Source organism: Nymphalis io, chromosome 5 (assembly GCF_905147045.1).
Source record: "Nymphalis io chromosome 5, ilAglIoxx1.1, whole genome shotgun sequence".
Taxonomy (NCBI): Eukaryota; Metazoa; Arthropoda; class Insecta; order Lepidoptera; family Nymphalidae; genus Nymphalis; species Nymphalis io.
In genome coordinates, this window is record NC_065892.1 from 7,983,070 (window position 1) to 8,010,310 (window position 27,241).

The window sequence follows — 27,241 nt, forward strand, 5'->3', positions numbered from 1 at the left end:
TTATTTTTTTGTATGATTAAATACAGGCCAAGGGAATACTAATACCTTAATAATATAAAAGTTATTTATATACGTCTATTAAAGGCAAGTTTGTATAGGTCACACAAATACATGCACATCTTTTGACCACGATTGAAAAAATCTAGTTCCTTGGTAGAGAAAGGGTTCCATTTTTTCCCAAAAATTATAAAAATCTTCTATAGTTAAATAAGATAGTATAGTTAAGATACTTAAATACGACATTAGGAATTCCAATTATTATGTATATCGCGGCGTCACATAAGCATTAACAAATCACTTATGCTTTGGTGTGCCGTGTGCCGTGTGGTGACGGCGACGAATATCACCACCCCATGTCATCCCGTGGGGGGCGTAGAAGTCGACCCGAGGGAATATACACCGGAGAACGGGCAGCAGCGTCTCTCTGAGTACTATGACTAACTTACTGCGATCGCCAACCCGTCTGCCAAGCGTGGCGATTATGGCATATCCCCTCATGATTCGCGCAACTAAACCACGGCCCCTAGTCCCCGGCAGCCCTGCTATTCCTAGCCTTGGTAACAGCTGTGGTAACGGCGGGGCAGGGGGTGCTAAGAATCCCCGGCAGATTTCGTGTTACCAACACCGACGACCTCTGGCCCTGGCAACATATAACACGCGTACACTGCGGACCGACGAGAAGATCATCGAACTGGAGGAAGAATTGAGCAGGTTACACTGGGATATCGTCGGATTATCCGAAGTCCGAAGACAGGGGGAGGATACGATGATCCTGAAATCCGGTAACCTTCTCTATTTCCGAGAGGGCGATCAACTGTCTCAAGGTGGTGTCGGGTTCATAGTCCACAAGTACCTCGTTAACAACGTTGTGAAAATCGAGAGTGTGTCGGCTAGGGTGGCGTACCTTATACTCAGAATCACCAAGCGGTATTCTTTGAAGGTCATACAGGTATACGCGCCGACTTCGACACACTCCGACGATGAGGTTGAGGTCATGTATGAGGATTTATCTAAAGCCATACATACCAACAAGACTCATTTCACTGTTGTAATGGGGGACTTCAACGCGAAGCTGGGCAAACGATTCGGTGATGAGTTAAAGGTGGGACCTCATGGAATTGGAGACCGCAACACTCGGGGCCAGGTGTTGGCCGACTTTATGGAGAAGGAGGGACTCTTTATGATGAACTCCTTTTTCAAGAAGCCAGGTCAGCGTAAATGGACCTGGGTGAGCCCTGATGGGAAAACCAAGAATGAGATAGACTTCATCTTGTCGACGAGAAGACAAATATTTAATGACGTCTCCGTGATCAATGCAGTCAAAACTGGGAGCGATCACAGACTCGTAAGAGGCTCGTTAAATATCAATGTTAAACTCCAGAGGTCCCGACTGATGAAGTCTACGCTCCGACCATCACCTCTTCAAATCCGAAATCCCGAAGCCTTTCAGCTCGAACTCCAAAACCGATTCGATTGCCTAGCAGACTGCGAGGAAGTGGACACATACAACGACAGGCTTGTGGAAACTGTCCGTACGGCTGGGTCTAAGACCTTCAAGACCAGCCGTACAAAAGGAACCAAAAAGATCTCTGCCTCTACCCTACGGCTTATGGAGGAAAGACGGAAAATGATTCTGACGTCCCCAGCTGATGCTGCCGGCTATCGGCTGATCAACAGACGGATTTCAAAGTCTCTAACTCGCGACACTCGCCAATTTAATACAATGCGCATTAAAGAGGCCATCGAGCGGAACAAAGGCTCTAAAGTGTTCGCCAGAGATCTGTCTGTTGGTCAGAGTCAACTGACAAGGCTGAAAACTGAGGATGGCAGAATAGTCACGTCAAGATCTGAGCTGTTGGAAGAGGTTGAGAAGTTCTACGGTCAGCTGTACACGACAGCTCAATCACCTGTCAGTAGTCATGCTGCAGATCCCAGAGCAAGACTAACCCGACACTACACTGAAGATTTTCAGGACGTCAGTCTTTTCGAGATTAGAATGGCTCTCGGATAACTCAAAAACAACAAGGCACCTGGTGATGATGGTATTACAGCCGAGCTTCTGAAGGTGGGTGGTACACCGATCCTCAGGGCTCTTCAGAGGCTTTTTAACTCCGTCATTGCCAAAGGTCAAACGCCAAAAGCATGGCACAGAAGTGTGGTGGTACTTTTCTTTAAGAAGGGTGATAAAACCCTTCTGAAGAATTACAGGCCCATCTCACTGCTGAGTCATGTTTACAAGTTGTTTTCGAGAGTCATTACGAATCGTCTCGAGCAAAGGCTTGACGACTTCCAGCCACCCGAACAAGCCGGATTCCGGAAAGGCTTTAGCACCATAGACCACATACATACGCTGCGGCAAGTTATACAGAAGACTGAGGAGTATAACCAGCCACTTTGCTTAGCGTTTGTGGACTATGAGAAAGCCTTTGATTCGATCGAAACCTGGGCTGTGCTGAATTCTCTTCAAAGGTGCCAAATTGATTATCGGTATATCAGGGTGTTAAAGTGCTTGTACGAGAACGCCACCATGTCGATCCGACTCCAGGATCAGAACTCAAAACCTATCCAACTGCAGAGAGGTGTAAGACAGGGAGACGTGATATCTCCGAAACTGTTTACCGCTGCATTGGAAGATGTTTTCAAGCTTCTGGACTGGAACGGACTTGGCATCAATATTAACGGCGAGTACATCACTCATCTTCGATTTGCCGATGACATTGTAATTATGGCTGAGACCTTGGAAGACCTCGGCACTATGCTCGATGACCTCAGCAGGGTTTCCCAACAAGTGGGTCTAAAAATGAACATGGACAAGACGAAAATCATGTCGAACATCCATGTTGCACCCACTCAAGTCAAGGTTGGAAATTCTGCACTCGAAGTTGTAGACAACTATGTCTACCTAGGTCAGACCATCCAACTAGGTAGGTCCAACTTCGAGAAAGAGGTAAATCGTCGAATTCAACTCGGCTGGGCAGCGTTCGGGAAGCTACACGATATCTTCTCATCCCAAATACCGCAGTGTCTCAAGTCGAAAGTCTTCGACCAGTGTGTGTTGCCAGTGATGACGTATGGATCAGAGACGTGGTCGCTCACAATGGGCCTCATAAGAAGGCTCAAGGTCACTCAAAGGGCAATGGAGAGGGCTATGCTCGGAGTTTCTCTGCGAGATCGAATCAGAAATGATGAAATCCGCAGGCGAACCAAAGTAACCGACATAGCCCGAAGAATTGCTAAATTGAAGTGGCAGTGGGCGGGGCACATTGCTCGCAGAACCGACGGCCGCTGGGGCAGAAAGGTTCTCGAGTGGCGACCACGAACCGGAAGACGCAGCGTGGGCAGGCCCCCTACAAGGTGGACCGACGACTTAGAACGAGTCGCGGGAAGCCGTTGGATGCGGGCAGCGCAAGATCGGCCAACGTGGAAATCCTTGGGGGAGGCCTTTGTCCAGCAGTGGACGTCTTTCGGCTGATGATGATGATGATGATTATGCTTTGGAAAGAAAGATTGACTTGGGTATAGTTTATTTAAAATAAAAATACATAGTTTACGCTTATCTGAGAGGAAATTTGACAAGACGTAAAACCTTATAAGCTCATCAGCAGTTTTTAAATAAGAATTACAGTGATATATTTTGCTTCGGAAATAAACGAAGAACTGATGTATATTAATTAGTATGTATACATCAGTACGTGATATAAAATGCTGAAGTGATAGATGTATACAAAGACAAATCTTAGAAGCGAGGCAATATATCATTATCGTGTGTGTTTATTATATATTGTCGTAGTTGAGCGTCTATACTACTCCAGCTCAAATTGAAGTTTTCCCCCGCGTCACCGCCTACACCGTTCCGTATCCCGAATTGCGTGTCAAATTTAAGGTTTAAAGTGAAAAAGAGTTAGAATTATTCTCAATTAAATAAATAACAAAATTATGATCTATAGGCTTATCTTATTATCTAAGAGTCGCATGCATTATAGTAATAACATGTAAAAAGAGTTTAAGACAGAAATGAGACTAGAGGCTCAGACAGAGTGATTATAATGCGTATCTTTACCACAACAATGGTTGAATATTGCCGCGATTAAAGTTCATCGAAGTCGTTTCATCAAATTTAGTAAATAAAGTTTTGGTAGTTTTAAGTTTTAATTAAATGAAACCTGCTCAAAGAAACAATATTTAGTGAGTTGTTCGATATTAAAAAAAATAAGTCATTTTAAACAGGTAAAACTAAGGTTTATTTTTTTTTTGTCTTTCTAGCCCAATATTTTTAAATAAAAAATTATTTTATTTATTTATTTCTTGAAATTCAGATAGATAAAAGAGAGAGAGAGAGAGAGGAAGAATATTGGTAACCACTAATCAAATGAAAATTTATAATTAAAAGATATATACTTTATTCATTCATAATTTATTACGCTTGGTATTAAATATACTATTTTGGTAATTACACAATATATATTATTACAAATATTTTATTAGTAAATTGAATCGCCCAGGATCAGAATTTCGATTCAAAGGGGAAATGCTGCTAGCATTCTTGCTACCATTCCACGCGATCATGATTTTTACCGTAGCTATATTAAATTTTTATTTAAGGCCTTACTATAAATATATGCCGCATATTCTCTTCATTATCTCTTTTGCACTAAGCAAGCAACTATCTTAAATGTTTACAGATTAATGTATTTTAATTTATACATTTTATTACATGACTTATTGCTGTTATCTCCGTTCATCCAATACGCAAGCTATACAAGCTCCTCGCTTGAAGCCCGGGGCACTAATGAATTGGTTCGGCGGCGCGTGTCGGGACTCGCTTTTTTCAAACAACGAATTAAAACCCTTTTTTAAAAATTTAAATAACACAGTATCTTTATTCTATTGAACATAATCTATATAACATTTTAATTGGTGTTTGTTAAGTATTAATTGAATAAAGTTTGTTTTATTTTTGAGGTAAATTTGTATTTTTTTTTGTTTCGAGAAAATTTATAGAAATGTGTTCCAGAACATAATATTTTACAGTATTCAGAAAATTTGTTGAGTATAATTCAGAGCCCCACGCTATTTCTTATTTACATTAACAATCTTTGTCGTTTTCTGTCCCGAGTGTAAAGTTATAGCTTATGCCGATAATACGGTCTTGCTTATTTCAAGTAATATGAAAGAATACATTTAAAAACGCTGAGTGTGCTTTAAAAAAAGGTTATTGGTAGTCCTCAAATCTACTTTTTTGGTTTCGTTGGAAAAACGCATTAACGCGTTTCTACCACATGAAGTAGGGTGGGACTCAACGGTGCCTGGAACTACAGTGCACCGGAATGTCCACTATAATATAAATTTAGGTAATTATCTAATTCAGTACCTAACTCATACCTATTTTTCTTGTTGTCAAGCAGCGCATTTTGCTCCATAGCTCGTACACTTTCTTAAAAACAACTTAAAGCATCTCAGACTATAATGCCGCGAGAGATACAAATGAAGCGACTGTAATCAAGAAATGTAGCCTTAGACATCCTGCAACATCAAGAGTCATACAAAGTCTATTCACCAAAAACCCGTACTATTCAGCGAAATTTTTAGCAACATATGATAACCAAATTTTACGAGAATTTATTGTGTATAACTATTATTCATTATTAATGATGAAAACTGCCACAATCTTAAAACAATTCAATAAAGAACAAGCCTTGAGTTATATAAGACATGTTTTTAATAATAGATACACATAATAGCTTGCAATAATCTACCAGCACATTTTTTTTAAAGAGCAACCACCACCCCTGCTTTGCTAAAGATTAACAAAAAGCAACTTCGTAGGTATGTTCACTGAGTATATTTATTAAAATCAAGTTTAAATATAATTGAGTAAAATTCCTTTTATAACAATCCTTCAATGTTGTAGTTACTATTTTTTTTAAACGTAATCCAAGGTAATTTTACCAAAAGCACGTATACGCCCTAAACAATTTTTCATTCTTATTATTTAATACAACTACTTAGAAATGATTTCTAACGTAGTTTGGTACTTTGTACCTTTGTGCCTTTTTACATTTATTGAGCAATAAGCGAGGTTTCTCGATCGGTCGTAAATGGATCCACTACCAAGCTAGCTGCTTTTGATATATTTCACTTTTCGTTTCTTTTCGTTGTATTTCTTAATCGTAAAACTTTCTGCTTTTATTGGTTTTGGAGATTACATTTAAATTTAAAATATTTTCCTAATTAAAATTGATAGTTGTATGTATGATATTAAAATCACATTGAAGTTATGTTTCATGGATACCATAAATATTTTATAAGGAATCGGCGACAACCATTGTGTAAGCACGAGAATTAAAGTTAAACTAATAACACCAAGTTTCCGACTTCGCAAAGTCAATATATCCTTCCTGAGGCATGATGTTTGTACCTATAATAAGATTTCGCTGATATTTATAACTTTTTTTTTTTTTTTTTTCGCTGTAAAAACGCGTTTACGCGTTTCCCCCACTTGAAGTGGGGGGGTATGTGGGACTCGCCGGCGCCGAATATGCGCTGAAATACCCCCAATGGTACCCACACCGCCTTTTCGAGGGGCGTCACGGGATCGCTTGCGCATACTACCGTGACGCCCCGACGGTTGGCTCACCTCTGCAGGCCTCCAAATCCTAGGGGGTTCTCAGGGTACAAAGACCCCCTAACCCCGGCAACACTTACGGTGGGAGGAGAAGATGCGCATAGCGCCGACGCCTTCTCCCCGGTCTTCTTCGGCGGAGCGAGTCAGCGGAGGCCCTCTCCTCACGCTCCCGCTCCGCTGCCTCCTTCTGCGACATGACATTTTCGCAGAAGGAGACCATCTCCAACCAGCACCTCTCGCTACCAAGCATGGCGTTTATCACACTCGGCAGCGAGAGGTCTTCACCGACTAAGGCCGCCAGGGACAGGCGCTGAGGTCCCCAAGCGGCACACTCCATCAGAGTGTGGCACGCTGTGTCCGAAGGTGCACCATACTCATGGCAGGAGGATGTCACCTCCCGCTTCGCTATCCGGTGCAGGTACTTACCGAAACAACCGTGTCCGGTAAGTACCTGCGTCAGCCTGAATGTGAGTGTGCCGAGACTCCGTTTCACACAGCGACTCAAGTGGGGGCGGACCACCTCCACTGTCACTAGGCCTGCCGAGGGGGACCTCAGGTTCTCCTCCCACCTACGAATCAAGGCTCGCTGGGCTAGGGCCCTGACTCGCTCAACCTCCGCCGATCCTGGACGGACGCCGCTTGACCTCGTTTCCACCCGGAACCGGTGCACTTCCGCAAGCACCTCTGCCTGGAGTTCCCAGGGCGGATCGCTCGCGAGAAGTGTCGCTGCCGTCCATGACACCGTACGGTACCCACGTATCGCTCTCACCGCTATGACTCTTTGCGGCCTCTGCAGAAAAGCTCTGTTACGAGCGGTGAGAGCATCCACCCAAATGGGTGCACCGTACAACGCCATGGAGCGTACCACGCCAGCGTATAAGCGCCGACATGGTGTTTCCGGCCCTCCTACATTGGGTAGGAGGCGGCCCAGGGCAGCAGCAGCGCTTATGAGCTTCGGGCCGAGTTGGACAAAATGCTGCCTGAAGCTCCATCTTCCGTCCAGGATCAGGCCCAGATACCTCATCTGGGCTTGCACCTTAATCACCGTCCCCTGGACGGTGATAGACGCCCCTCGAGGGGGACCCCGACGTGGAACGTGGACGTGGAAGACTGTTAAAGGCGTTCGCTACGTCCAGCGATACCGCCAGGACTACGTCTCCTCGGGCCACCGCCTCGGTGGTCCAGGTCTTTAGGGCGTCCAGGGCGTCAATGACTGATCGACCCTCCCTGAACCCGTACTGAGCCTCTGAAAGACCCGGCCCCACCTCGTTGAGGTGCTGAATAAGACGGGCAGCGAGGATCTTCTCGAAGAGCTTGCCCGTCTCATTCAGCAGCACAGTTGGCCTATATGCCGAAGGAGAATCGAGTGTACGCCCCTCTTTCGGCAACAGAACCAACTTTCCTTCCTTCCACAGCTTCGGAAACTGCCCACTGGAAAGACATTCATCAAACAGTTCCCGAAGCCTCCTACCTAGATGTTCCAGGGCGTCACGCAGAACACGCCCTGGAGCCCCGTCCGGACTCGGCGCTGTGGTTCTGGGACTCAATCGATCGAGGGCCATCTCCATCTCTCGCTCCGTAACGTGTGGTAAAGCCGCACTGTCATCTATTACAGAGCGAGGGGTCATACTTGGTGGGACGTGTTCGCCTGGTTGGGGAAATAATTCACCAACCAGTCGCAGGAGGAGATCCGGCGGCAACGTTTCCGTCGCAGGGGCGCCGTGTGTGCGGAACTTTCCTCGCACACCACGGTACGGGCGTCCCCACGGGTCCCTGTTCAGGCCCACCAGAAGCTTCTCCCTTGCTCTCTCCTTAGCTTGACTTATCACCTGCTGCAGCTCCTTTTTCAGCTGGCAATAAGTGGCCCACAGCCGTCCCTCCAAGTCCGCGTTGAGGCCGTTGTGCCTGCGACAGCGGACGTATGCACTCCGTGCCCGGTTACATGTCGCTCGAAGCTCCGCTATTTCGGGCGACCACCAGTATACCTGGCGGCGTGGTACCCTGCGCCGGGTCCTCGGCATGGCCGCATCGCACACCTCCTTTAGAGATGCTCATCTGATGGAAGTTACTATCATCGTCTATGAATATCTACAATAGCGAAAATATAAGCACTAAGAATACGAGCACCTATACGAGGTGAACTGATGACGTAATGAATACGTTGAAAAACCAGTGGACACAGTGGACAAAAGACGCGTTGCAAAACATAGTGGTAGATTATGCTTTTAATTACTCATAAACTATTGCCCTAATTATAAAAGCAAAATGCTAATTATAAAAGCTATTAACAGCATTTCAACATTAGAATCAGCAATGTCAACTTTAATCTAAATGATGATTAGGCCTAAGGGTGAGAATTAAGGACAACTAATAGTAAACAACGCATACAACAGCTTGTAATTGAGACGGCTGAATTGTTTGATAGATAACTTACCCTAAGCTATCTCCCGCCATAGATATCCGTAATGACTAAAATTACGTAATGTCTAAGACAATATAAATTATATAGTCTTTTAAGCCACTTAGATATTTCATAACCACTATATATAGGTTTTATATTTAATTTTTATTTCATAACTACGGTTAAGTTATATAAATAGAACTTTGTATGTATATAACATTGCGGTAAGTACAATTTATAAATACATAGCTATATTTATTCCTGCGATATCGCTGCAGGTGGCTTTAATGTAGATGGAAACATTTTTCAAGTATGCACTTTCTTTCTAGAGCCATTACTATCGGGAATTTATATACTTAAAGAATTTAAGTAGCATATTAAAGCAATATAAGTAGATTCAAAGATTTATGAAAGCGATTATATATAAAATGTCACAATTGATTCAAACAATGAACCTCTTGTCCATTACGATTATATAATACGAGAATAGCATAAAGGATTTTAGCGCAATGCCTCTATGTTATGACATATTTTTTAAATTTAAAATAAACTTGTGAGAATCGTGTAAAATTTAGATAATAATTAATACTGTATTAATATTTATATGTAAATTTTCCACGTCTGGGCGTCTCCTCAACTTTTTGAGGACAAGGTTAATTCATCAGGCTGCTCCAATGCGGGATGGTGGATACAAATGACGGTGTTTTCTTCACCGCAGAGCACAAGATAATTGATAAGCCCAAATTAAGCACATGAAAATGAAATGATGCTTACCCGGGTTCTCACCTGTTCTAACCACTCGGCCATCGCGCTATATATATATTCTTATAAAGCGTATATTATTATATATTAGCTTCATTTACTGTCTTAATATTTATGCCATACCCAATAAACGTTGCGTATATCTTATAAGAAATTATTTATCAGACGTAGTTTCCAATACTATAAATTTAGTTTTTATGGGGTTTAAATACAGTGTTGTTAGACCAAGACCAAGTAGCTAGTCGTTAAGATTGTAATTAACCTTATCAGCTGTTGGAATATCACTTAGTTCACAGGCTATAACTGAATATCACCAGCATAATCATCACTTTAACCTCGATCAATACGCTTACTATGTCTAAACTATATATACTAATATTATAAATACGTAAGTCTATCTACCTGTTACGCTTTCACGGCTAATCCACTAAACTGATTTTGATGAAATTTGGTATGCAGCAGGCTTGAACCTCGAGAAAGGACATAGGCTAGTTTTACCTGACAATGGAACCCCCGTTAAAAGCATTAAGGAGAAATTAATAGAGTATTCTTAAAACGTCAATGTCTATTGGCAGTTTCATTTTTATTAGAGATTTTTCTTACATATTTGATTGAATAAAATTATTGAATTCATTATTAAGTAGCTGCTACTTATTTTATTTCTGTATGCCATACTAAAAAGGTTTTAAATAAGAGCGTTAAGCATCATTTCAATGACACATCCGGTAGAAATCTTAGACAAACATTAAAATGTAATTATTAGTGTTTTGCTAAATACATAATGCACTAAGTACAACATATAAAGTAAAAAAACCTGAATCATTTCATTCGTAATAATAATAAAAAACAATATATACGATGGTATTATTCCTTGTGATATATTTTCGAATGAAATGAACATTCAGTTTGGACGATTCGGGGTGGGGATAACATAAAAGGCCTTGCCAGAATCCTTGGGATTGCTTTTGCGTGTGAATTTTTTTCCCGCCATCGTACGGTTGGTTGAGCCACTAAGTGCAGATCGTATTGATGAAAGCGCTTAATATAAAGAAAAACCCAAGGGTGTCGTAAAACCGGATTTGAGCTGCTCTATGTCGGTGACCACAAGACAATATATATTCATAAAAATCACAGTTTGACAATATAAAGTTTAAGGTTCCGACTTTATTTTATATTTAAATTAATGAGAATTGCAAATAAGTATTTTATAGTATGAATCCTCGTTGAGCCTATCCCCTAATAAATAAGAGACAGTAATTTTGTTTTATATTAACTTTTCCAATGTGTTTAATGCTTAGAGATAATACGCCTTTGTTCACAACAAATATGGGTAATACGAATAAATATCCCGTTACGAAAGCAACTTATTAGAATTTTATGGAAATAGCATCTCGTTTTTAACGTAACACAACAGTAAACGAAAGAACAACCGCAAATAGGTGATTATTTATTTATGTTTTCAGGTGTTTACAATATATTACAGTAGCATCTAGTAAAGTTGCGGTCTGGTTTCTTAGAAATACACATTAATTTATTTTCAACACATTACTCTATCATTGACGGAAAATTGTTAACAGGTATGCCTCTTTGTTAGATTTTTAAGCAATAAACGTCGATCAGACTTAAGACCACTGGCTTTTAGCCAAAACTAGCTTTGGATCTCGGCTTCAATGAAATATGTGCGTCGTTTCGCTACATTCTTGAAATTGATAAAATATAGATGTAATGGTGACGTGTACGTTTGTATGAAATAATCTTGCGTATCTTGGTGAAACTTTAAGACTGTGTGCAATAATGAGATTTAAATGGAAACAAAGATCGAGGATAAGTAAATAATTAACACTTTTAAGCTTCTCTATATCATTAAATTTATTATTTTAAAATATTACAGAAACTACATATTACACAATAAAATACAGGAGATATAGTCGAATTTTTGAGAGCAGTAAAAGACACTAAGGATTTTTTTTTACAAACAAATGTCGAGAATTTAATTTAATTTTTAAGTTATTAATATTTTCTAAATTCAATTGCCAGTAATAAATAAAACATTTATCGGAAGTATGTACTATAATAAAACAACATACTTCATTACATCGAAACATATGTTTAACATTTCAATAAATACTTAGTTAAGATAATTAATTTTAATATTTACACTTTATTATCACATAGCACATCCGTGAATTCTACTATACTACTATTTGGAAATATATACAATTCACTGACTCTTTCGTCCCCGATCGGTGAAGCATTGTCGCCAAATCGAGATCTTCTAGACATTTCTTTAACGCGGTGGTCGTGTTGGCTTCCATTTTTAATCTTCGTAAACTCTTCTGATTTTATTGCCCTACATGGATTTTCTTTCGGTTGATCTCGTGTTTGATCTTTTACGCATTGACATGGATTTTTTGCGGCCTTTAGAGAGTCCACTGGTGTTATATTTATTGATTTTCTTGTTGAGTAAATACTTCTTTCGTTTGACGATCTGATTGACAAAATGCGAGTTCTATATGATTGTCCATCCTAAGGCAAAGACAAAACACTGTTATAATAACAATTACTTTTGAGTAAAATTAATGTAAAAAATTTGTATCAATCTCACCTCATAACTGTCATTTGTGAATCTATTACGTTTCTGTTTAAATGTAAATCTTTGTTTGAATTCCTTTTTAAACTTTTCCTGTAAAGAAGGAAATTTAATTAAAATATTTTATAATTAAATATGAATTATTCATAATAATATTTAGTATTCTATAAACGAATGAAATTTAAAATTATAATGTAATATTTATGATAATTTTTTGCTAATTGTAAAATTTAAATGTTATTTATCTGAAGATATTCTCATTCAAAATGCAATACAAAACACAGTGAAATATGGTTTCCAACTTTTTATAAAAAATATTTAAGCATCTACAAAGAACAACTGCTTGAGTTGTTATTTTGAATATATAACATCCCACTCCACACATCGACTTATTCAACAATCCATTAATACCGATCTACTTATGCTTTCATTCAAATTTAAAATTACAGCTGAATAAGTGAATATACTCAAAACAATAAGCCGCTTAAATTAGTAAAATCAAGTTAAAAGTATAAAAAAATGTAACTTATAATGTACCCAACATTATTAAATATATTACGTTTATGATTTTGTTATTATGTAATTAAGAGCAATATAGAATAAATAAATAAATGAAAATGTGTTCTATGACATCTACATTGGTTTCGACATGTCCAATTCAATGCTCTTCTCCGTCAATACTAATATCTCCACTAAAGTCTACAGGTCTATCTATATACTTGATTTTTTTTCTCTATAAGACATTCCGGAAATCTCTTGGGAATCTATTTCTGTAAAACCCGTAATAATCTTGCTTCGAATGTATGATTGGATTTAGATATATTGAAGACGGTTGACATATTAATCTTATTATATGATATACCTCATTATAAATATGCTGATTTTCTCTTTAAAATATCAGATAAATAGGAATTTATATAAAAATCTAAAGGCAAAATATATCTCAAAGGCCACTATAAAAGTCATTTCAGGCACTGATTTAATGTTAGTTATCATGGATTACAAGTTACGATGTTGTATTTCGTTTCATAGGACATTAAGTTCCGATGAATTTACCCGTCATTAATTTTATTTTCCGCCCCTTAGAGAATATCTTGAATACTTACCGTGCAGACTACTTTATTTAATGAATCAATAAAAGATAACATTTACATCCCTTTGATTTGATAGAATACTCTGATAGGAGGTGGAGTGTACTATGAATTTGATGGAAATGATTATATGAAAATATATTATTATATATATTTTTTATTTTAATCTACCTCTACCTCGTTTATTCTACACTTCTAAATTACTTTTTATAGTCAAAAACTACTTCATAATAGAATTTGTTAGATTAATAACGATGTAACCCATTATTTTTTCTTTAAAGCTTATTAACAGTAACGAATGTATTTCTCTTTTTCTGTTATCAGTAAATTTACATTCGAAAGAAGAAGATACAATATTGTGTAATTCTGGTTGTACAATATACAATATTTTGTCTACTTATTTACAAAGTTTGTTACTAAGAAGTTTGTGGTAATAATCATAGACACAATTATTTAAAATTAATTGTTGGAGAAAATTATAGATACGTTAAAATGACAGTGAAAATAAATTGAAATGATTATTATTTACTTTTTCTGTATTATAAAATACTCACGTTATAGATGGCGTAAATGAATGGATTATAACAGGAGTTACTCATTGCGAGCCAATCGAAGCAGAAGAAAATCACATTTATATATCTGTACCTATAAATAAAGAAAAACATAAATATTTTCAAAAATATTATCATTTTCAAAATACACATTATTGCAATGAAAATTATAATCATAAAACGCCACTAAATCATAAGATGTCACTACATTATACCTCATAAATTTTATTATTAGTTTGCCCTTATATCATTCACATAAAAATTGGCAGAAGTTTATGGCTGGCCTTTATGTTTTTTTCCGATAGGTTAGTTTTCTGCCATGATACGGGTTATTAGGGTGCTTAGTACTTCTGACATTCATTTGATTAATTACGACACCTATAGCGTGAAATCTTTTCTCTAGCCTCTATTCTGTTATGACGGAAATCATGCGGCTTTATTTTTACATATATTCAAAATTGATGGGCACTGTGTGAAATAACAAGAGACATTTTATTCACAAGACAAATAAAAATGGACTTGTCAGACCAAGTTCTCGATTCTGCAAGTTCTATTCACCATTCATCGGCAGAAACATTCTACTCTACAATAAAATTTAAAAACGCTTATAAGCACTAACTTAAATAAAATAAATTTTGGTTTTGAATAATAAATATTGCAAACTTCAAATTGAAATAGCAAATCGTTCCACTTAGAGATGAGACTGGATAAGAGTTAAATGTATGTAGACTCTGGACAGAACCCATCCAATAATTATCGTTAAAGATAATGCTTTTTACATAAGCATTATTTACATCATAGCCATAAATATATAGAAATCATAAATAGCTTCTGTACAAATAATGACCTTAGAATGGTGGTAAGAATGATAGCAGCATTTCCCCTTTGAACCGCAATTCCGATCCTCATGGCCAATGGATCCTTATGTCACCAGTAGAGGCAATAAGACAATTTTTTAATGAAAGATTAAGATACTGTTACTCCAGTGTCCAATACTAACTATTATTATTATTATTATTTACTATTTTGATACTTGTTATAATAAATTAATAGTTATCATACGATATTTTCATTATCAAAATAATTGTGAGCTAGAGGAATTTTTAAAAATCTTTTTGATACCCAACCTTATTTAAATAATTTTCAAGCGCCTTAAGTTATCTAGAGGTAGCGTTGCAAAATTCGATTGAGATTATTATGTAGATAAAAAATTCCGCGGTGTTCTCATTGTTACATGATAAAGACATTCAAGAAAATAGTGAAAATATACTGAAAAACTGACAGTTTTAACTTCTATGGCAGTAGCTTTAAATATCATATAATTCAAGTACGTGAGCATATTTCTTGTTACATTTCTTTAACTAAATAAACTATTTTATTAAAAAATATTACGTGTTTCCTTTTTTAAATGGTTTTAACCAACAATTTTGAAAGAATAAAACTATTATAGTGTAATTTACATTTGATTTCTTTTTAATTGTAGGTTCATCAATATTGAGATTTAGTAGCGATTAAAATGATTTGTGTTTTTGTGAATCAAATTATATAAAAATTGATAAAATGCTTAAACAAATATCGCATTGTAATCGGAATGAAAATTTTATAATCGAATAAATTATTTTTCCTAAATTAATTCCTAATTTTAATCGTAATGTTCCAAAATCGAGAGATGTATGTACTAATTAATATTTATTCATATTATTATCTAATTTATTTTATTCAATTTATACGAATAAATCAGATTTCAAATACAAATAACTAAGTTAATTAAAATCAGCATTACAATTTTGAAATCATACCGCGTTGTTATTATTAAAACAGCGGGCGATAACAAAATCATTATACCTAATATTAGTCAATATAAAGATAATAACGTTTTAACGCTAAATAAATAATTCATTGACGCTCATTTGTCACGGGTAATATATGAAAAGATAGCACGACAGTTACTACCTTCTACCTGAACACACAATACATACATTTTCGCTTAAAGTTATATTTTAAAAGATTATTTTTATGAATTGTTACAAGACAGCGCTTATTGATACCCGAGTTAATCATGTATTATTATATTTCACGTTCGCATGTAACACAATAATCGCAGTAAAGATCAATGGTTTTCGATGTAAATGTCACAGGTTAGATCCTAACCCCTTAGGCTATTGTCGTCCGTAGTCCTAACACAAGCTTTACGCTTAACATATAAACGTACATACTCTTGACACAATTAATGTATGACTTTTATATAAATGTACACTATATATATATATATTTTACGCCATGGTTATTATTATCATTGTCTATTAATGAAAATCGAGAAAAAATACAAATACTTACTCATTTATTGAAGGAAAAAATGACTGAAGCAGCATATAGCTCTGTAGAGGAAGCCAGCAGAGTGCGAATAGTGCTACCACTAAAACTAGCATCTTTATAACCTGCGTGAAGTTAAATTTGAATTAATAATTAATCTGTAAAAAAGTAAAATATAAGATTTTACCATATTTATGTTTGAAACAAATTATTAAAGATATGTACCTATTGTCTATTTATGATTTTGTCAGTATGAATTTGCTTGTGTGAATTATGTGTTTAGTGTGTGGCGTGTGCGTATCTATTTGTTTGTGCGCTATGTGTCTCCCAATATTTATAATATTAAATTGACCCCGTTACAGACTTACTGCCGCCAATATATACTTTTTAGTGAACATACATATGACACAAGCAGACCCCTTTGGGGTCTAAGACCTCCCGTGAGGCCTTAGGCATTCTCGGCATCCTTAGGACGCGAGTATTCGGAGCCGTTACTGGGCACTCAACGTCTGTCTTGAGTACTTTAAGATCCACCTCTCTGCCCAGTGATGCTGTAGATGCCATTAGGGCTAACAGTATATTTCAGTTCGAAAAAAATGAGGCAGTCTAAGCTCAAATTATTATTATTATTATAAAACCACCGAACAAAGCACTCTTTTCCAGTTTTAAGCCATTACATTCGGAATTTCGTTTTTGATTCAGACCAATTATGGGTTGTCTAATTTATAATAAAATAATTTCCAACAAAATATACCAAATCATCCTTATCAAGAGCAAATATGTATTCTAATCCAAAGTTCTTTTAAGGTCGTGCAAGCTTCTACCGCAAAACAGTAGTACTTGGTATTGTTGTGTTCCGGTTTGAAGGGTGAGTGAGCCAGTGTAATTGGCACAAGGGACATAACATCTTAATTCCCAAGGTTGGTGGCGCATTAGTAATGTAAGCGATGGTTAACATTTCTTACAATGCTAATGTCTATGGGCGTTGGTGACCACTTACCATCAGGTGGCCTATATGCTCGTCCGTCTTTCTATTCTATAAAAAAAGGTAAAGTGAAACAATATCGTGTTACTGCTCTAAATTATATTATGAATATAGGTAGTTATTTACTGAAAAAGTAATGAGACTTTTATGAGAATTTTAGATCAATATAAAGAAATTTACTGAAAAAGAAATCGACATAACACGTGACCACGTGACCACATTCTATGACACACATTTATACTTTTTAATACTTTATTGTACATCACACCACAAGGAGAAAAATACAAAACATGTATATTGCCTAAATAAATGTACAATTATGGCGACTTTATCGCTACACAGCGATCTCTTCCAGGTAACTGAGTGTAAGTAATTACAGATAGGATATGGGGTAGGTGGTGGTATGAATAAAATAATATTAATATTTAATTAAAACAATACCAATTATTAAATGTAAATATAAATTATATTATACAATATACATTTATAGAATGATTGATGAGGCTTTAGTCGCTACTTCATTCATGCGTCGTATTGGTTAAGAGTAAACACTAATCCGTAAACTTAACCGTTTATTAAATTTCGATTCGGTCCGATTCGGTCCGATTTTATTGTTTCTTACAATAAATTTTTACTTTATTGCAAGAAATCAATAAAATCGGACCCCTTAAAATCAAACGCGTATAAACATATGGACGTAATGTAAACTGATAACAGAGAAGATTGTTATAAACTCCTATGTTGTCACTCAGAAATAAGTAATAGAAAATTTGGACCAAATGGCTTAAATCCAATTTAGTACTCGTATCTTCACGACCCAATTTGGAAAATCTGATGAAATTGCACCAAAAATCTAGTAAGCCCCTTCACTCGAAATTGGCACCCTCTTGGGAGATTACGATTCATCTCTTATTGATAATAATTTATTTATACTAGAACAGAACATAATATGTAATTTTTAAATAATAATTCAAAAAAAAATAATTTTTGTACCTATTTAAAAAGTATGTACTTTTTAAATAGGTACAAAAATTATTTTTTTTGAAAAATGAATATCTCGCTAAAGTAATTGAATTAATAAAGTTTTGAGGAACGTAAATAATCAGGCGATTACTATTATTTACGATTTCGGCCAGTGCACAAGTGTGTGCGCAAACACAGGTGCATTCCCTATTCCCTTACTCTCATAATCCGATTTGACGGCAATCCGACACGATTGGAAATAATTCAGGCGTAGGACCAACGGCTTTACGTGCTTTCCGAGGCACGGGAGTGTACACACTTTCAACTTCTAGACTCCGGGCTACCACTGAGAATTTTCTGACAGATAAACCCAATAACTTTTTATTGGCCCGACCTGGGAATTGAACCCAGGACCTCCGGGTCTGCGGCCTTACATCAAGCCACTAGACCAACGAGGCAGTCATAAGCTAAATTATTAGTATTATTTTTGATATTATTTTATTATCTTTAGGATTAGAAATAAATAAACTTGAGGTTGCTTTTTATCCAAAGAAACGACATTTAAAGTTTATTATTCCATTTTTCCTCTCAATTCCTTATCTTTATTCTAAATCTTTTGTTAAATGTCATTTCTAACTTTTTTATTATCATATATAAACTATTATACAAAACTTAAAGGCCAGTACCAATGCAAACTTATAAAACATTAAAGAAATATAAATACAATTATTTCTTTACATATATATCGTATATACGTATATACATAAGTAACCACATAATAATAATAGTTTTATTCAATGCGTCGCTAAACTTGTATTATTATTATTATTATTATATAGAAAGGCGAACGTACAAATGGGGTAACTGATGGTCAGTGGACACCACCACTTATATACATTGCCGATGTGAAAAATATTAACCATTCTTTACATCGTCAATGTACCACCAATCTCCGAAACTCAGATTTGAGATAACATCTGAGTTTCGAAGATCTTCTTTGTACTGGCTCACTCACCATACAAGCCGGAACGAAACAATACTAACGCAACAACTGTTTAGCGGTAGAATATCTGAAGAGACCCACTTTTAACTACCTAACCAAACGGGCTTGCACAAAGCCCTACCACCTAGTGAAGTAATAAATCAGCACAACCAATTTTCTAAGCCTATTGTACATCCCCGATTCGTATTCAGCGGTGAAGGAAATTTACATAACTGAATAATTATTATTGGATCATATATATTCACTGACATGACAAGAGGTTTCTGTATTCTATCAGTACACATGCACAAATACGGAATCGTTAACCAGTTATGTTTAATAACGTATCACATGACAAATGTACGAATGAAAATGATAAATATAATGGCACTGTAACGAGTGTAGCGAGATTGTAATGACGATAAAAAAGCGAAAAAAAATAATTAATTTCTTGGGGTTGGTTTAGTTATATTAAATGAAATTATTAATTGAATGCAATTAACTAAATTTGTTATAAGCTTACAATTATTATCGCATAACGTATAGAAATTTTATTAATAAAGTTATATATCACCGCCGTCAGCTCTTTTATATATTCCTCGATAATGTTTTGTGTATATAAGTGTACAATAAGATAAATTGTTTCGTTTTGTATTGTTTATATTATTCAATATGAAACAAACAGTTTCATGAATTTGTTTCGAAGATGTTTAAGAATACACAATAAATACTTAAAAGGCTGTTCTATATTAACTTTTATTTATGTTTCTATACTTGAATACAAACATCATATATTACTAAACCTGAGTTCTTGTCATTTTTATTATTTAATAGATCGATGGTTTGTAAATTAAATTTAAAACATACGATATATTAGCATATTTTACTCATTGTTAACTAATTACATAACTAAGAGTTAAGTATATGAAACAAGCCTCTATTGCGTTCTTAAATTAAATGAAAATGCAATGCCATTTTTGTTAATATAAGATGTAGAACGCAAAAAATACTTTAATACCTTTATTCAAATTAAAATAAGTTCGACTAATAAATAAAAGAAATGTTACCTTTTTCTTGTTCTTCATTTGATTTGCATCACGAATCTCTTGCGCGTTGCCAGGCGCACGCGCACCCCATAACTTCATCGCCATGTGTGCATACGCGAATGTTATCACGAATAGAGGAATGATATACTGTGCAAAAAAAATAACTTTATTGTATAGATAGTAACAAATATTAAATATAATTCATAAACCAATTGAAGGTAAGTTGATATAAAATATTACTTTCGTATCGGGATGTAATTAATATATATATATACCGGAGATGAAAGCAAGAAATCTTATACTAATAAAAATATTTAATTAAACATATAAAACCTAAATAAAAAAACACGGTGTTTTATCTTATTATAACACTCTTTAGATTGGCCTTACGAAAAAACATATAATTGCTTGAAAAAGAATGAAAGCTTAGAAAAAAAATCAAGAGTGGGTAAAATATAATGCAGATTCGAATAAAAATATTTATTATACAGAGATCGATAGAAGGAATAAGTAGTATTGTTAATAGAATTCTCAGTCTATTTCATATAAAATTCTCAGATGTTTTCTACATCGTGCTGGCAAGATTTACGCGTTCCTTATATATTTTCCGTGAATTTAGTTAATTATAATTAGGTTTGAGTTTAATTTGAGTTGCCTTCAGCTTTGAGGCTTTCGTGCACCGCACCGCCTTGCTATATGGAAGCTACGATTTTATGATTTAATTGATAAAAAACCATTGTTTTAAAAGTAATCTTCGATTATTGTGTTTCGCTTTTAACAAAAGCCAGGAAGTCTGCTCATTACAATTCAATTATCTCTTCATTGTAAATTACGAGAATGTTGCATATTATATCAATCAATCAATCAATCAACAGCCAATCGTTGTCCACTGCTGAACATAGGCCTCTCCCAAGGTGCGCCAAAGCTCCCTGTCCTCCGCCTTCCGCATCCAGTTGGTGCCCGCCACCTTCTTAAGGTCGTCGGTCCACCTGGCTGGAGGGCGCCCTACGCTGCGCTTGCCGATTCGCGGTCTCCACTCTAGGACTCGTCTGCTCCAACGGCCATCGGTCCTACGACATACGTGACCAGCCCACTGCCACTTCAGCCTGCTAATTTTGCAAGCTATGTCGGTGACTCCGGTTCTTTTCCGGATAATCTCATTTCTGATCTTATACTTCAAAGATACTCCGAGCATAGCTCGCTCCATAGCACGCTGAGCGACTTTGAATTTGTGGACTAGTCCCGCAGTTAGTATCCACGTTTCGGCACCGTATGTCATGGCAGGTAAGACGCATTGGTTGAAGACTTTCGTCTTCAAACATTGCGGTATAGATGACTTGAGGACTTGACGAAGGTTGCCAAATGCTGCCCATCCCAAGCGAATTCTTCGATCGGCTTCCTTCTCGAAGTTGTTCCTACCGACTTGTATTATCTGTCCTAGGTAGGTATATTCACTAACAACTTCGAGAGGTTTCCCCTCGACGTATATCGATCCCGGCACGACATGCCTATTGAACATGACCTTGGTCTTGTCCAAGTTCATACCGAGACCGACACACCGGGAAGACTCGCCTAGGCTACGCAGCATTTCGGTGAGTTGTTCCAGCGACTCTGCTATGATGACGATATCGTCGGCAAATCGAAGGTGTGAGATGTACTCGCCGTTTACATTGACTCCATACCTAGTCCAATCCAGCGTTTTGAAAACGTCTTCCAACGCGTTGGTGAACAGTTTCGGGGATATTACATCCCCCTGTCTCACCCCTCTGCGCAGTTGGATCGCCTTCGTCTTACAGTCCTGGATGTGGACAGTCATTGTAGCAGCGTTGTACAGACATCTCAGTACCTCGATATATCTCCAATCGATATGACATCTCTGCAATGAGTCGAGCACCGCCCAGGTTTCGATGGAGTCGAAGGCTTTCTCGTAGTCCACAAATGCCATACACAGCGGCTGATTGTACTCTTCGGTCTTCTGCACAATCTGCCGAACAGTATGGATGTGGTCCACGGTGCTATAGCCTGATCGAAAGCCAGCTTGCTCTGGGGGCTGGAACTCGTCAAGTCGTCTGGCGAGACGGTTCGTGACGACTCTTGAGAACAGCTTATACACGTGACTCAGGAGGGAGATTGGTCTGTAGTTTTTCAAGAGGGTTTTATCACCTTTCTTGAAAAACAGTACCACCTCACTCCCGCTCCACGTTTCCGGGGTCTTGCCATGTTGGATGACGGAATTAAAGAGGCTTGCTAGCTCTTTCAGGACCGGCGTCCCGCCTGCCTTAAGCAACTCTGTTGTGATTCCGTCATCTCCCGGAGCTTTGTTGTTTTTAAGCTGTTCTAGAGCCGCCCTAATCTCTCCTTGGTCAACGACCGGGAGCTCCTCGGAGTAATGGCGCATAAGCTGGTCATCAATACTGATTCCCACGGGTTTATCCGATCTTGAAGAGAACAACTGCCCATAAAACCTCTCTACTTCTCCGACAATCTCAGGCCTAGAGGTAACGACCCCACCATTTTCAGTTTTAAGTTTTGTCAGACGCGGCCTCCCAAACTTGCGAGCAAACATTTTCGATCCCCGATTTTGCTCAATCGCAGCCTTGATGGCACGGGTATTGGAGCGTCGGAGATCGCGTCGCGTCAGCGTTTTTATTGTTCGGTTTAAGGCCTTATCTGACAAAAACGATGGTAGTTCTCGTCGTTTTCTCATGAGCTCGAGTGTCTCAGCAGAGAGTTTTGGTGCGTTGTCTCTTCTCTGTGGCGGAAAACACTTGCGGGATGTGTTTTGCAGTATTTTGACCAGCGTGTCGGTTCTCTCATCAATGCTGCTTATGGTTTCCAACGCGGTGAATTGATTTTGAAGTTCCATTTGGAACTTTTCGGAGCCTTGAGCAGCTTGGAGCATGGTAGGTCGGAGAGTAGACCTCATCATTCTCGATCTTTCGGCTTTTAAGTTGATATTTAGAGTGCCTCAAACCAAGCGGTGATCACTTCCGGTATTAAACCTGTTGATCACTGAAACATATCTAAATATGTGCCTTTTATTCGAAATGATAAAGTCTATCTCATTCCTTGTCACGTTATCGGGGCTTCGCCAGGTCCACCTCCTCTGAGGCTTCTTTTGAAAGAAGGAATTCATCAAAAAAAGCCCCTGCGCTTCGAGAAAGTTTACCAGCATTTGCCCCCTGTGATTTCTGCAGCCCAAGCCGTAAGGTCCGATTTTCGATTCACCGCTATCTTGTACTCCCACTTTAGCATTAAAGTCTCCCATAACAACATTGTAGTGGGTCTTCGAGTTGTCGTTGAGGGCCTTTGCGATGTCCTCGTACATCGCTTCGACCACATCATCAGAGTATGTCGAAGTTGGCGCATATACCTGTGCGACCTTCAGGGAGTACCTGTCGGAAAGTTTTAGGACAAGGTACGCTACCCGGTTCGACACATTACTGATTTCCACAATGCTGCTAATGAGATCCTTTTTGACTAGAAAACCGACACCACCCTGGGAGAGGTTATCACCTTCGCGGAAGTAGAGTAAATTAACGGACTCTAGAGTTATCGTGTCCTCCCCCTGTCTTCGGACTTCAGATAACCCCAGTATGTGCCAGTTTGTATGACTTAACTCTACTTCTAATTCGGCGAGGTGATGGTCCAGCCTCATCGAGCGTCCATTATACGTTGCCATGTTCAGTCGTTTTATACGGTAGCCTGCCGTGAACCGGTGATTCTTAGCACCCCCTGCCCTGCCGATACCGCGACCGCTACCTTGGTCGGGCTTAGCGGGCTTGCCGGTAACTGGGGGCCTTTTTTTGGGCGCATCTGCCATTAAGGGAGGGGTTTGCCCATACTCGCCGCGCTGGGCTGGCGTGTTGGCGAGCGCAGTAGGGGGGTAAGATGTTTATGGGAGGGGGGACGCTGCTGCCCATCCCCCCTTTTCCCCGTCCCTCAGTCGCCTCTTACGACACCCACGGGATGAGATTGGGGGAGTACTATTCTAAGCCGGTACTCCACGGCATATTATATAATTCAGGGTAATTTATAATAATGTTATAATTAAAAATTGCAGAAACGAAAATATAAAATGAAAAAGAAATTCCAAAAAATATTTCGTTCAATTAACTGCCCAAGTAGTACAATTACTTTTTGAATGCTTGGGTTAACGTTCATTTAAAGTATATACAAGTGTGTACAAATTATACAAAAGTTCATTTCAGTTGAAATTTTCAGTAAAGGCTCCAAATATGGAATATTAAAAGTCATATTGAGGAAATAATTGACTGTTCTCGAAACGAACCTATGCATAAGTTACATAGTGGCAAGAAATTGGCTTAGTAGACATTTAGGAATAACTAAACAATTAGCCTCAAAAATGATTTTTATCAATCATTTTAATTAAAAAAAGAAAACATTTATAGTTTACTATTCAATATGGCAAAAGTAAAACAAAAATAAATAGACACTAAATAAAAGTGATAAAATAACTTCGCCTATAATAATCATTTAGTATAAATCTGTACAAAAATACTGAAAAAATACATTTACGGACTTTCTTATAAAAGTTGTTTAGTGACTGTTTAGATAAACACTGATTTCTTTTTTTTTATATTTGCCGGGAGGGAACAAAGAAAGGAATTTCGGTCTTTCTTCATAATTGATTTGAAATTATTTAATTAATCACCAGCTAAATAACGCTTATAAGTAAGGCTTGTTAAAAAAGGTTTTACAGAGCAACATATATTTTGCAACTTTAAGAAATTCTATGTTTCAGATTAAAATAATAAATATTTTTTAAAACAGATTTAACTCGAAAGCTTACAGTTTAGTTTCGCTTAAGAACAATGTATATGGGCATTTCTCCAGAACGATACCAGCCAAGATTTTCATCTTAAAGTGGTGCAGTCATAAAAATATTGATTCATACAATTTACTTTGCCTTACTTTGGTTTCCGGTAATTGTCTATGATATAATTTTAAGGCGTATTTAAATGTTGCCAGTATATGCTAATGTAAAATAAGAAAATGAGTCTGCGATCTTGATGTATTTGCCTGTTTAGGACTTTTCTAAACGTTTTTTCTATTCCTTGTATTTGTTAAAAACCCATGAAATTTAACAATAAATGATTTTTTTACAAAATCCCTCACTATGAATGTTTGGTAATACTGATTATAATATATATATTATATTTTTCACTATATTTATATTAATTTCTTCAATTCATAGTTAAATTTTTGCTTTGAGCATATAATTATGAATGATTTAATGCTAGTCAAATTCTGGCAGCTGGTTGGCTATAGGGCAGCTGTTGTAGGAACTACACAATTACTTCTAGTTAGGTTATGAATATTTACAAAAGTATTATATACTCCTTAATATTTATTATCTATTGAAAAATATGCCAATGACTGTATAAACAAAAGAGGAAAAGATAAACATATAATACCAAATAAAACTTCTTCGCAAACTAAATACATCCTTCCTGGGGCAAGGTATTCGATTCTATAATAAAATCCCGTAGCACTTTTATATTTGACAAAATTATGAATATTATTTTATTCTAAATATAAATATGATATTTGTAATTTGATTTGTGAAAATAATTATTCTTTGTAGATAGTAGATTTGTGGTGGAAATAAACATCTACGTAATTTAATATTGACGATTAAAAGTGCTGGAACATAATTTGTTTTCATTTAAAATACTTACTTGAAAAATATACAATAATAGCCTGTATATAGCTAAAGAATGAGATCCAAATTCCGTTGGCTCACAAAACGGTTTCTCATAGAACAGCTTGGAAACTGTAAATAGAATATAACGTTAGTGGAAAATAATCTTAGCCTTCAGACATCAATAATTCAAAATATGTATAATGTTAAAATATAATAATACATTCATAAAGTAAAGTGACAGCCTATGAATGTTTTCCTTCACCGTCAAGCACGAGATGAATTATAATCACAAATTAAGCACATGAAAATTCAGTGGTGCTTACCCGGGTTTGAACCCACGATCATCGGTTAAGATTCACGCGCTCTTACTTAGGCCATCTCATAATTTCACATACATGATGAATATATTTTAATAAAATGATTTAATTAAAAACTTAGTCTAATTAAATTTAACAAAGCTTTTGACTTTGAAATTTAATTAAATTTAGAAATATCCCCAAAGCACATTAGTTGTAGCTATTTGTATTTATGACTTTTAGTTTCAGAGCAAAGATGCAAATAAAATTAAGGAATGTCAATATTTGTGGACACAGTTTATTACAATTGCATTATATAAGCAAAACAAAGATTTAATTTTCTAAATAAATTCACAATAAAAATAATTAAGTTAAATTTTACCTGGTTCTTGTTCTTCTACCATGATGACTTCCCATGACATAGCCATTGGCGCAGCCAGCAATAAAGCCAGCACCCATATTAACACTATGATCACCTTGGCAACACGTTTGGACGTGAGAGCGCTTAAAATATATTACTAAGTAAGAAAAAATATTCAGTACTTATTTATTAGTAAACAAATGAAAATAAGCAACTAGGTATCATAAATATTCATTAATTTAAAATGTTTATTGTTATTATATATGTTTTTTTATATAATAATTAGTGACACAATTAACAACTTAGCAACTAGTAATGGTAGATTTAATCCATAAACAAAATTTAATAAAGAAATAAATCCGTAATTAAAAATGATGTATCACTACCTCGAACGAAAAAAGAAGAAAAAAGCATAGTACAACTAGCAGCGAATTCAAAAAACGCCAAGTATAAAGAATAAGCAACTTTTTCCATATACTAAACTGTACTATAAAAAAGCATTGACATTATTTTTGTGTGTATAACGCTATACACGAGAGTTGCACGCTGAGATAAATAAATCTGAATGCCTACGTAGATTTTTTTTAATTTAAGTTTTTAAAATTGC

General features: G+C 36.7%; 1 protein-coding gene across 1 annotated transcript in view; it reads right to left on the reverse strand.

Annotated features, from left to right (window-relative positions):
* Positions 1–11,783: 11,783 nt before the first annotated feature.
* The window catches only part of LOC126768603 (RYamide receptor-like), a 45,561-nt gene continuing 30,103 nt past the window's right edge, over positions 11,784–27,241 (reverse strand). The window contains exons 5-11 of the mRNA XM_050486789.1: positions 26,656–26,777; positions 26,012–26,106; positions 20,331–20,456; positions 16,358–16,458; positions 14,024–14,114; positions 12,394–12,471; positions 11,784–12,314 (exon numbers count right to left, since the gene is read on the reverse strand). Of these exons, the coding sequence (XP_050342746.1) occupies positions 11,943–12,314; positions 12,394–12,471; positions 14,024–14,114; positions 16,358–16,458; positions 20,331–20,456; positions 26,012–26,106; positions 26,656–26,777 (985 nt within the window). The 3' untranslated portion in view covers positions 11,784–11,942. The remainder of the gene's footprint in view (positions 12,315–12,393; positions 12,472–14,023; positions 14,115–16,357; positions 16,459–20,330; positions 20,457–26,011; positions 26,107–26,655; positions 26,778–27,241) is intronic.